The sequence below is a fragment of the Pseudochaenichthys georgianus genome, chromosome 3 (assembly GCF_902827115.2).
Source record: "Pseudochaenichthys georgianus chromosome 3, fPseGeo1.2, whole genome shotgun sequence".
NCBI classification, from domain to species: Eukaryota; Metazoa; Chordata; class Actinopteri; order Perciformes; family Channichthyidae; genus Pseudochaenichthys; species Pseudochaenichthys georgianus.
The window spans coordinates 31,302,512-31,315,075 of record NC_047505.1 but is presented as its reverse complement, the minus strand read 5'-3'; the positions used below and the strand labels follow the sequence as shown (position 1 = coordinate 31,315,075).

The 12,564-nt window shown below is 41.7% G+C and overlaps 1 protein-coding gene across 8 annotated transcripts in view; it reads left to right on the top strand.

Moving 5' to 3' along the window:
- tmco3 (transmembrane and coiled-coil domains 3) overlaps positions 1-12,564 on the top strand; it is a 37,049-nt gene that overhangs the window by 22,086 nt on the left and 2,399 nt on the right. For 6 of the 8 annotated variants that reach the window (XM_071206657.1, XM_071206655.1, XM_071206658.1 and 3 more), the window contains 13 exons: positions 447-760; positions 2,771-2,938; positions 3,146-3,325; positions 4,258-4,458; positions 4,892-5,020; positions 5,487-5,579; positions 5,896-6,088; positions 6,314-6,412; positions 6,500-6,617; positions 6,715-6,910; positions 8,048-8,198; positions 8,286-8,365; positions 8,471-8,620. In XM_071206657.1, the coding sequence (XP_071062758.1) occupies positions 503-760; positions 2,771-2,938; positions 3,146-3,325; positions 4,258-4,458; positions 4,892-5,020; positions 5,487-5,579; positions 5,896-6,088; positions 6,314-6,412; positions 6,500-6,617; positions 6,715-6,910; positions 8,048-8,198; positions 8,286-8,365; positions 8,471-8,620 (2,016 nt within the window). In that variant the 5' untranslated portion in view covers positions 447-502. Of the gene's footprint in view, positions 1-53; positions 88-446; positions 761-2,770; positions 2,939-3,145; positions 3,326-4,257; positions 4,459-4,891; positions 5,021-5,486; positions 5,580-5,895; positions 6,089-6,313; positions 6,413-6,499; positions 6,618-6,714; positions 6,911-8,047; positions 8,199-8,285; positions 8,366-8,470; positions 8,621-12,564 lie in introns of those variants that run through there. The other 2 variants (XM_071206662.1, XM_034109636.2) reach the window with 2 other exon arrangements.

The window sequence follows — 12,564 nt, the reverse complement described above, 5'->3', positions numbered from 1 at the left end:
AAAGGGCCGTAATAAAGGAGTTTCCTAAAATAGACTTTTGTGTTTAAAGGTAGGAATGCAAACCCATTAGAGGAGGAGGAATAGCAGGTATATCATGTCACATTATCATTCAAATATTTAGACATCTCTTGAGAAAGAAAGAAGCACTGAGTACACAAAGCTCAGAGTAAAACATAGATGATCTAAATCACATTTAATAATACAAATACTTCCAGAACGTTTTAGATCAGTCTGAGGCTGCCTCATGGCTTTCGTCAGACTCAAGTCCCTTCTTCAACACATCCCATAAATACCAAAACAAGTTGTTTGTTCTTCTCTCAATAATCCCCGCTTAAGCCACTTAACCTAAAAAATGATCCTGACATCTCCATTAAATTAGTCTCCTCCTGATGTTTTTTTCCTGTTGATCATTATAACAAACATCCTTTTTCTTTTCTCATCCCCAGATCTCTTTCTCTTCATCGATCTTCACATACAGGTGAAGACAGAGGTAGAGCTTTGGATGCAGGTTGTATGTTGGCTGCTGTGCCTTGGCACGGTGGGGGCGCTCGCTGTGCTGCACAAGGACCAGGTGGCCAAGAATGCCATTAAGCTTTATCTGGGCGAAGGAGGGACACACGGCCACAGCTGGGTGAACAACAACTGCAAACGTCTGGTGGGGCTCCTGAGACAGAAGAATGTGGCGGTCAGGAAGCTGACGGCCGCTGCTGATGCTGTTAGACTTGACCGGACCCTTTCAGATCCAGAGAGACTCTTCCAGGTGTGGAGGAAATTCTAATTCAACTGATAAATAATTAATAGACAAAGTTTGTCTTTTTTTATATTTAATAAAGTAATAAAGATATATATAATTGAAATCGATCTCAAATGCAGGAACAGAGCAACTTCATCCTCAAAGGATAAAATGGCTTTGCACCCAGAACACAGCTTACAGTCACACTATATAGTAGAGAGAATAGCCAACTGGTCCCACCCATCAATTCTCTTAGGCATTATCTAAACATCCCCACCATCAAACCATAAAACCCCACAGTCCTTAACCATTTGCAGATCCACCTTTTGCCCTTCCTGAAATGTCAACCCATATGTCTCTGTTAAACACATAAAGGACTACAAATACAATTTAAACGAGTAAAAGGCAATCAGAGTATAAGACATAATCTATATATATGATTGAAATGATTATATGAACATTTGACACGGAAAAAAAAATACCAGATGGACCAGAGCAATTTGCTGCTAAATGCGACTTAAATCTGTCACACTGGTCATGTGTGATTGTTTTAAGCTAAATCAAATGCATTTTTCTTCTCAGTTAACACAATTCATCCCATTTCACCCCATGTTATCTGGATCTATTTTGACATATTCATATATCTCTTGGCTAATCTGATGAAGACACCTTCATTTATCTCATCTAGTTTGTCAAATAAAGACCTTATTTTAGTACAGATGATGCCAGATATATAACATTCATTTAAATGACTGACTGGTGTCTCCCTAGAGGCTTCTCAATACTCAAATTTCCCCTCCTCGACTCCCCTCCTCGAGACTTAGACCCGCCCACAGGAGATGCGAGCGGAGGACCGAGGAGGGGAACCGAGGAGAGAGGAGGGGAAGCAGCAGACGTTTAAAGAAATGAGAACTCCTCTCCTCTGAGCGGTCATATTAAAGCGACCTCCGTTCATTATGACGTGGCAACAGCTGCATCAGCTGTCGAGTGTTTTGTCATATTTTATAATCTCTGTTAGATCAGCTGAACATTGTTCCCCCACATATTTTATTTGAATTCATTGAGAGTGCGGTATAATGAGACAATAACAGGCTACAGATGCGGACACACACACACAAATATATTTATATAAATATATACAATTTAAAGTATGAGAGCACTCTCATAATAACGTAACACAGTCAGAGACTGGATATACCCCCCCCCCCCTCTCTCTCTGGTCGCTGAAATGGGGAATTGAAATTACGGGCCAAAAGTTGTATTTGCAAGTATTAAAAGTAAGGACATCAAACCAACTGAGACCCGTCTGTCCGCGGCATCTGCGCACTGTACAACACACACCTACACACTGTACAACACACACACCTACACACTGTACAACACACTGTACAACACACGCACCTACACACTGTACAACACACACCTACACACTGTACAACACACACCTACACACTGTACAACACACACCTACATACTGTACCACACACACCTACAGCTGCTAAAGCATAATCAGGCTACAGCCGTTGTGTATTTTATTATGTGAAGCACTAAATGGTTTTAGAAAAATATGGACTCTTTGTAGATATCTACTAAACTAAAGCAAATAAAGAGAGTAGGCCTGTTATACTGAGTGATATATATTTTACACACTGCTCTGCTTTCTGCAGGACCTCACAGCTGTTCTCACTGTAAACATCGCGTTGCGATGAGAGCAGGTTCTCAAATAATATCCAGGGGATGCATGCAGAGCTGTCATTGGCTGAGATAAGTCCGGCCGTGCGTCACGCCTCCACCGTTCCCGGAAATGCATCCGCGGAGGAGCCGTGGAGGAACCATCAGTGTATCCTCGGTTATAGCTCCTCCAGAGAGCCTCCTCGATGCTCGATCCTCGGTCCTCGGTGTGCATTTAGAGAAATGAGACGTCCTTCAAAATGGCGCGCTGAAATTCATTTCCGGGTCACTACCGGAGGACCGAGGAGTCGAGGAGTCGAGGAGGGGAAATTTGAGTATTGAGAAGCCTCTCCTGTCTGCTTGCAGGTTCACACCCTGGAGGTTTTCCAGAAGGAGCTGAATGAGAGCGAGCACCTGGTGTTCCAGGCGGTGCACAGCCTTCAGAGGGCGCTGCAGGGAGACTACAGGGATGTGGTCAACATTAAGGAGAGCAGCAGACAGAGGCTGGCCGCCCTCAGGGAGGCAGCCATAAAGGTGAGGCTGAACCCATTTGTCATATCCTGATGACATGTACATATAACAATGCCAGACAAATATTATGATATTGCTGTCAAGCACATTGCCCGACCATGAAAGGCAGAGTAATATCATGTGTATTGTTTCCTATATATCCTTGAATGTCTTCTGTTTTGTGTAAACAGGTTTGTATAGTTTTTTGTTTTTACACACCCATCTCTTTAGGAGGAGCAGGAGTATGTTGAACTGGTGGCCGCTGAGAAGCACCAGCAGGCAGCTCTAAAGAGCGCTTTAGCTCAAAATAAAACTCTGTCCATGCTGGATGAGATCCTGGAGGACGTTAGGAAGGCAGCAGACCGGCTGGAAGAGGAGATCGGGGAACACGCCTTTGACAACAACAAAGAGGTCAGAAAACACATCTGGTTGCTTGATATAATTCAGACTCCTGGAGCTTGAATAGTCATGATTCCATCTTCAGTCACGTGTTAAAGGGCCCATGTCATGCTTTTCCGGTTATTACCCGTCCCCTTGTGTGTTATGAAGGTTTTAATGCATGTAAACGGTCTGCAAAGTCACAAACCCTCAAAGTACACCCTGTAGCGAGTACAACTCTAACACAGAAAAGACCTGTCTATGCTGCCCCAGAACGCCTCGTTGGAGATTTCTCTTTTTCCATTGTTTTCTTCCTGGGTACAGTGACGTGCCCATACCCAAATGGACCCATTGGTCCAAATGGACCAATCCGTGGAGCCGTTACGTCCGCGGAGCCGTTACGTCCGCGGAGCCGTTACGTCACGCACACACACACACACACACACACACACACACACACACACACACACACACACACACACACACACACACACACACACACACACACACACACACACACACACACACACACACACACACACACACACACACTCTTTTCTCAGCTGCAGCTCCGCCGATTTCTCCTCCCTGAGATGGCGGGACGCAGCGAGGCTGTGGGTGTGTGTGTGAGCACACACACAAACTCCCAGCCAGGCTGCGGGTGTGTGTGCTCGGGCTGGGTTTCGCTGTGTCTCGCTGTCTCGCAGACGGCCACTGGGCTCACAGGGGGGGGGGGGGGGGCAGGAGCTCCAACAAGCCGTTTAGGACAGAGAGTGAATACACATACTATACAGAGATGCTGTATGAGAAACCAATTTGAGTTTGGAACATTGCACAATATAAATCTATGTTAGTATACCTCAACAATGGAATTCTTATCAGTAGAAATGGCCATGGCATGGGACCTTTAACAAAGTACAGTAGTTTGTAATCTGTGACTCCTTAAATACCCTCTGTTTGTATAGATGGAAGGAGTAAATGTGGAGGCAGTGTTGAGAGTGGAGGAAGACGAGGGAAATGGAGGGAAGAGGAAGAACAAGTCCAAGCAGAAGGAAGTGGAGGATGACCTGGGACTGAGCATGCTCATCGACTCTCAGAACAACCAGTACGTCCTCACCAAACCACGAGACTCCACCATGCCGAGAGCAGACCACCACCTCATCAAGGTCCGTGCCTCACACTCACGCTCCTTAGGTGTTAATCCTTGATAATGCACAAACAGGGTTGTTTTTAGTATGTGATACATTAAAACGTTACCGACATTTTACTACTATGTTTTTGTTCGGGGATACTGCATCCTGCCTTAACCAAAATCAAACACAAACACTATTTTTTTAGTAAATCTGGGACACTTCCATGCCATTCCTGGAAAGTGCTCATGCTGGATGTTATGAGCTAAGTTAATAAATATCTATTTAAAATATCTATTTATATTAAAATAAAATGTTTGTGTTGCTGTCTATTCCATTTTTTTATTTTTATTAAAATAGTTAGATATTCCTTTCAAATAATTTTTATGTTTTAAAGCTTTTCTTGAATATGTGATGTTTAGGGTTGGGTAACTTTGATTTAAATGAACACAAAAAACTGTGTGTGCAGGACTTGGTGTCGGTGGTGATGCTGTCGCTGCCCTGTGGCTGGATCTGCTCTCTGATTGGTCTTCCTCCCATGTTTGGATACATCATCTGTGGGGTCCTTCTCGGCCCCTCAGGCCTCAACAGCATCATGGTGTGTGTGTGTGTTTTTTCACTTCCCTTTGTACCCCTAGTTTAGGAGGGAACGTAACAAACAATTAATTTGTACGTTCCCTCCTAAACTAGGGGTACAAAGGGAAGTGACAAAACACAAAAATAACCAGGCGAGAGAAAAAGGAGAGGAAACGGTCGACTGAAGCCACAAAGTGAGATTTTAATTAGTTCAAAAGTAAAGCGGCTCGCCAGCCAAATTGCAAAACAAACTTAGTAAATAAGGACAACTTTCTTGCAAAAGAAAGTGACTAACGTTTACAATACACAAAGACACACTGGAGCACATCTCCTAACAATTAGCCGTACACAGGTCAAACTAGCTCTCACACAGAGACACTACACTACAGCAGGTCTGTGTCTGTGTGTCTGAACTGTCAGCAGGTCAGATCAGAGTTAAAGAACGATGCCAGTGCGTTCTAGTTGTTGATTTCCCTGTCTGTGTGCAGTCTATGGTCCAGGTGGAGACTCTGGGGGAGCTGGGTGTGTTCTTCACTCTCTTTGTGGTCGGGCTGGAGTTCTCACCTGAGCGACTTCAAAAGGTAAACCAAAAGTAAAAAGTTTGGCATTTGATCCATGTTACTCTGTAAAGATCTGAAACCCGTTGATTTACCTTGCATGAAGGGACTTCATACTCAATGTTTATTCCTGCTACCATCATTTTTTTTTGGTATACCTACTTCTAACTTTCCATATTGTGTAACTCAAGGTACCTGATTAATCACCTAAGCATGATGTGTATGCCCTCAAATGTTTTAGTTTGACATTTTTCTGTTAGAGTTTCAACTGTTAAATATATCTGTTTTAGTAAGCTGCTTACATCCATAAGGTGGACTGATATATACTCTGTGTGTGTAGGTATGGAAGGCATCAGTCCAGGGGTCGGGTTACCTCAGTCTGATGATGGTGGGGGCCGGTCTGTTGTGGGGTCAAGTCCTAAATATTCGACCCACCCAGACTGTCTTCATTTCCACCTGCCTGTCCCTGTCCAGCACTCCACTGGTGTCCCGCTTCCTGGCGGGGGGGAGCAGAGGGGAACGAGAAAAAGAAGGTAGGTGTCTTTGTGCACATAGATAAATGTAGATCACTGCAAGTATGACATATTCTGTGAACCAACCTAAAAAATAACATTGCCATTGACCTTGTTGGTTCCCTTGAAAAAAACAAATGGGATATTTCTGGGTTTTTTATTTTTTTTATGATTATTAAAGCAACACCCCATGACGTCATATCATCGTAGTGTTAGGCGTGACTTTCGACCTGTTTTGCTCTGTAGGCAGCTGTGTTTGTCCAATAAGCCTAAATACAGAAATAATTGAGGAAGAGATCTCATCTAAAGCAGCTGTGGAAAAGGATTTAGTCTCACTACCTAAAAGTACAGTACACACACTTCAACAATGTAAATAATGTATTTAGAGAAATTCTTGAGCACAATGATGATTAATGTGTGTCTGTGAGAAAGGTGAACTGGACTACAGCAGCGTTCTCCTCGGGATGTTAGTGATGCAAGATGTTCAGCTCGGCCTCTTCATCGCCGCCATGCCAACGCTGATCCAGGCACAGAGTGGAGAAGTGGAAAGGTCAGTTTTTTCAATTATTTTTTTCTGCATGCGTCCTCTCCTCAACAAGAAGCATGCACCGCTTACTTAAACATGCTGTCTCTTTTGTGAAACACAGCTTCCTGTTGGGGAGTCTGCGTGTGCTTTACCTCCTGGCCCAGATCCTGGTGTCTCTGGCCGCTGTGCTGCTGCTGTGTTTGTTACTCAAATCCTTCCTGATTGCCCCCTTTTACAAGAAACTGCATGCTGAGAGCAAAGGCAACAAGGAGATCCTCGTGTTGGGGATGGCAGCTTTTGTCTTTTTCATGCTGACGGTACGCACTTTGCTTTTAAATATGCATTATTATTTGCCCTGCATTTCTCTACAAATGTTTAATATTGCTCTTACACCACAGCATTATTGAACTTTTTACGAAGATATTGTTTGTCATAGGCGGCGCGTGAGGCTCAGGATTGGGAAGGCTAAATAACTTGTTTTACCTGACACTGCCCGCCTCCGGCCGCGGCGTCTATAGAAAATAAATCAACTCAGTGAAAGCACCGCCTGATGCCTGATGATGACTCAGCGTGTGCGGAGTTTAAATCTATTAAGTATAAAGGAAATACAGTTTAAACTGCCGTATGAAGAGAAGATGCCGACGTTTCGCACTTATCATTCATATCACATTATCAATCAGATCATCGATCATATAATATCATAATATATCATAGCCTATATTTCCTTATCTGAGTCAGCTTCTCGAGCCGTATCTGGCCGTGCAACACTTACATTGTCACATAGGCCTACTGTGTGCAGAAGTATTATTTTAAGCAATACATTAAGTTTGATGAAACACAAGTCAAATGTAATTAAAGTCAGATCCACTCGTGTCTTAGACGGGGCAGTGATATCATAAACCTGTTAATGTACGCATTCAAACACTTTTTCTGTTACCAGCTGTATTCACCTTGCAGGTGCACCTATGTGGCTTTTATCCTGGATTATATGTTTAAGTCATGGATGTTTAAAGTTCATATTTGTCTAATATTAGTTTACTTTTCATTAATGAAGTATGACGCTGCGCTGTCAGTAGGCTACACTTGTTCCTGTTTGGTCAAATGTTGCTAACCCCGCCCCTTTCACGTGAACGCGCTCTCAGCTGGAGAGAGAAACCCTGGCTTGATTTACCGAGTTGATAACCAGCGTCGTAGGACCGCTTAGCGAGATCTCGTTTGTTGGGTTAGTTAAGATAACTCAAACATATCCAGGGTCTGTTGAACTGGCTTCGTAGTACAGGGCACAGGTGGCTGCATAGCAGCGCTAATGTCAAAGACACAAACATTATACATTATATATTTCTTTTACCAGGATGCAGTGACACAAATATTTGGGAAGGCTTAGCCTTCCCTAGCCTACAGTACCCGCCGCCCCTGTTGTTTGTTGATTTTTCTCTCGCTGTTTGATATGGTAGGTGACAGAGTTTTTAGATGTTTCTATGGAGCTGGGCTGTTTCCTGGCTGGAGCTCTGCTGTCCACACAGGGTCACATGGTCACCACGGAGGTCATGGGATGCATCGAGCCCATCAGAGATTTCCTCGCCATCATCTTCTTCGCCTCTATCGGTCAGTTTAAGACAGATCCCAGCTTTATTACCATGGTACACTTATTAGTCAGACTTTGACTGTATCATCGCTTGTGGTTTGCCGCAGGTCTCCACGTGTTCCCGACTTTTGTGCTGTATGAACTCACCATCCTGCTGGTGTTAACTTTCACACTCGTCATTATGAAGGTACATAACTTTTCTTTCTGTTTGTCATTTTCTTCTCCGGTTATTCTTTGCCGCACTCTCAGTCCTCCTTCTTTCCACTGACTCCTCTCATCATGTTCCTCCCAGTTCATGATGGCCGTCCTAGTGCTGTCGTTCATCCTTCCTCCAGGCTCTCGACACATTCGTTGGATCGTGTCAGCCGGCCTGGCTCAGGTCAGCGAGTTCTCCTTCGTCCTGGGCAGCCGTGCGCGCCGCGCTGGCATCATTTCCAGAGAGGTCAGTGATATTTAATGATTGTGATTTATTTATTTGCCGATGTCTATGAAGCACTTTGTAAGTTCTTTATAAACACACAACATTTGGAAAACAAATAACAATTGTTTTCTTTACTGAATAGTCTTTTGAATTATTTCTATACATTTATAAAATCCCAAAATGTTATTTTCAAATACTCAGAAAAATAATTTGACATTTAAAATGCTCAAACAAAATGATATTTTAAATGTTTGCTTGATGAAACATCTGTAGCAATTATCTGATTACATCACAATTGCTACAGTAATTTTTTTTATCTAGAGGAAGTTTTGTTTTATGTATCCGGATTTTTAGATACGTCCACTGAGGTTTCTAATCTGTTCAACGCTGAGCTGCTCAAATATATTTCACAATGGAGAGGACACAGAAATCTCTGAGACTTGTATCTCAAAATTAGGGTTAATCAAACCACAGCGGTCTACGTGCGTATAGGGTTGCAAAGTGGCGGAAAATATCAGGTACATTTCCATGGGAAGTTAAGCTGGGGAATTTTGGAAAGCTTCCATGGGAATTTATGGGAACTAACTGGGAATTGAGGGTAATGTAATCGAATTGTATCATATCCAAGCATAAATATAAACATTTTGTTTTGTCATAAGAAAACATCCATGCAAAATTATACAATTAATAAAACATGACATTTCAACAGATTTATTTGTAAGTAGAACAGAACAAGTTTCAATTATTTTATTGAACAACCATTTGTTTCATTGAAGAACAAAAACCTGAATGTTGAGTTAAATATTACAAATCCCCCCCAACACCACTCATTCAAAAATGCACACCCCATCCAGAAATCCCCACAATAAATCATCTATGCATGTGATGGAGGAATGCACAGTGCCTGTAGGGTGTGTGGTCTCAATAGCCATGCAGTAAGCAGTGTGCTATGTGCATGTGATTGAGGAATGGCATGGATATTCAAGTGTACTTGAATGGCATCTGTTTGTGTTAGTCAAGATTATGCTAAAATATACTTTCCCCAACTATATTTAAGTTCCCTATGAAGAGCCAACCTTCAATTTAGAAAATTCCCAGTTTATTCCCTTAAATTCCCATGGAAAGTTTCCATCTTTGAAAATTCCCGGAATTTTGCAACCCTACGTGCGTATATACAGGGTTCGTACGGGTGCTTGAAATCCTTGAAAATGCTTGAAATTTGACGTGGTGTTTTCAAGGTTGGGAAAGTGCTTGAATTTTGGGAATGGTGCTTGAAATTTAGATAAAGTGCTTGAAAATGTAAATGCTTTACTTTTACAAAAAATTGCTGTGTGACTGAATAGTTCGCTTTTTAGATTAAAAGAAAAGAATTGCTTCGCTTCTACATAAAACAGCTCCGCTGCACCTTCCCGCGCGATGCGCAAGTGTTTGTGTGAGGGTCAAGCCCAAGAGTAGCCTCCTGCAAAGTTTGCAACAAATAACGATGGGAGAGTCTGCGCTGACGAGCCACATGAAAGGTACGACGTAGAAGAGCATTTTAGATTAGGCTAACGTTGCATTTCGTGTTATAGTCATGAAATATAATCTATTGATTCGACACAGAGCAATTTTGAAAGCAATGTATTTCTACTGGTAGTATGTTTCGTGCCTAAACCAAATGTGACTTGCTCTATCGAAATCAGTCACATTGACCCGAAGACACATTTTCGTTTGTATTACTGGTCTCGGGGAAGCTCGCGAGTGTGTTTGTGTATTTTTGCGTTTGTGTACCGGGGAAACACTCACAAGAAACACCGGCTGTTGTTATGCTTGCTGTGACGTTACATTAGTCCGTTCTCTGCTTGTAATTATGCCGAAGCTTCAAAGTTGTATTTATCATCTGAATTTGCCGAAACAAGTTTAATATTCTGAAAGCCAAGACTTTGTTTATTTGAAAACAGATGAAAACAAACTGTCTTTTATATAAAATTGAAGTATTATACAAGTAAAACTACATTTTGCTTTAATCCCATGTAATTGTAGAATGAACACAGTCTTCCTTTGAAGATGTATAAGTCAGGTGTCTTGAGTAGTCACATTACCTAAAATCATTGTGCACATTTGTAAATATTATTTTCCACTTGTTACCATTGTGAGTCTATTTGTATGCAGCTCTGCGTGATTTTGTGGCTACAATTCAGGCTAATACGCTACTAGAGGTGGAATAAGTACTCAGATCTTGTACTTGAGTAAAAGTAGAAGTACTCAGATCTTGTAGTGAAATTAGAAGTACTCAGATCTTGTACTTGAGTAAAAGTAGAAGTACTCAGATCGTGTACTTGAGTAAAAGTAGAAGTACTCAGGTCTTGTACTTGAGTAAAAGTAGAAGTACTCAGATTTTGTACTTGTGTAAAAGTAGAAGTACTCAGATCTTGTACTTGAGTAAAAGTAGAAGTACTCAGATCTTGTACTTGAGTAAAAGTAGAAGTACTCAGATCTTGTACTTGAGTAAAAGTAGAAGTACTCAGATCTTGTACTTGAGTAAAAGTAGAAGTACTCAGATCTTGTACTTGAGTGTAGGAATACTCTGTTACAGTAAAAGTTCTGCATTCAAAATGTTCCTCAAGTGAAAATAGAAAAGTATTCTCATCTAAATATAGTGAAAGTAGCGACAGTAAAAGTAGTCGTTGTGCAGATTGGTCCATTTCAGAATAATATATATGATGTGTTTTATAATGATTGATCATTAAAGTATTCTCAAAGCTGGTAAAGGTGCAGCTAGTTTGAATGACTTTGTATACTGCAGGGTAGCTTGTGAATTTACTCCAGGTGGAACTAAAGTCTGATTCAACACTTGATTAGATTTCATTCATCCACATCTGTGAAGTAACTAAAGGTGTTAAATACATGTAGTGCAGTAGAAGTACACCATGTACTTCTGAACTGTTGTGCAGTAGAAGTACACCATGTACCTCTGAACTGTAGTGGAGTAGAAGTACACCATGTACCTCTGAACTGTTGTGCAGTAGAAGTACACCATGTACCTCTGAACTGGAGAGGAGTAGAAGTACACCATGTACCTCTGAACTGTAGAGAAGTAGAAGTACACCATGTACCTCTGAACTGTAGTGCAGTAGAAGTACACCATGTACCTCTGAACTGTAGTGGAGTAGAAGTACACCATGTACCTCTGAACTGTAGTGGAGTAGAAGTACACCATGTACCTCTGAACTGTTGTGCAGTAGAAGTACACCATGTACCTCTGAACTGGAGAGGAGTAGAAGTACACCATGTACCTCTGAACTGTAGAGAAGTAGAAGTACACCATGTACCTCTGAACTGTAGTGGAGTAGAAGTACACCATGTACCTCTGAACTGTAGTGGAGTAGAAGTACACCATGTACCTCTGAACTGTAGTGGAGTAGAAGTACACCATGTACCTCTGAACTGTTGTGCAGTAGAAGTACACCATGTACCTCTGAACTGGAGAGGAGTAGAAGTACACCATGTACCTCTGAACTGTAGAGAAGTAGAAGTACACCATGTACCTCTGAACTGTAGTGGAGTAGAAGTACACCATGTACCTCTGAACTGTAGTGGAGTAGAAGTACACCATGTACCTCTGACTTGCGTTCACTACCAACCTAAAAGTACCTCAACAATTAATCAATAATGTATTGAAAAGTTATTTGGCTGATTGCTGTATATCGGCTCAGCCAGGTTATATGGGATGCCCACTCTACGTACAGATCACTAATTTTGAAATATTAAACTTGGTTTTCTTTTCTTTACTTTTTCATCCTCGTGTAGAATGCTATCACGAAACACACATGTGGTTGTTTATAGCATAAAGAACATCTGATTTAATGTGAGGTAGGGAAATAATCATTTGAGTATGTGTATATAAATATGTAATTTACAACAGCTGTAAGATGCTGGAAAAGCTGGAAAATGCACCTTGAAAATGCTTGAAAAGTGCTTGAATT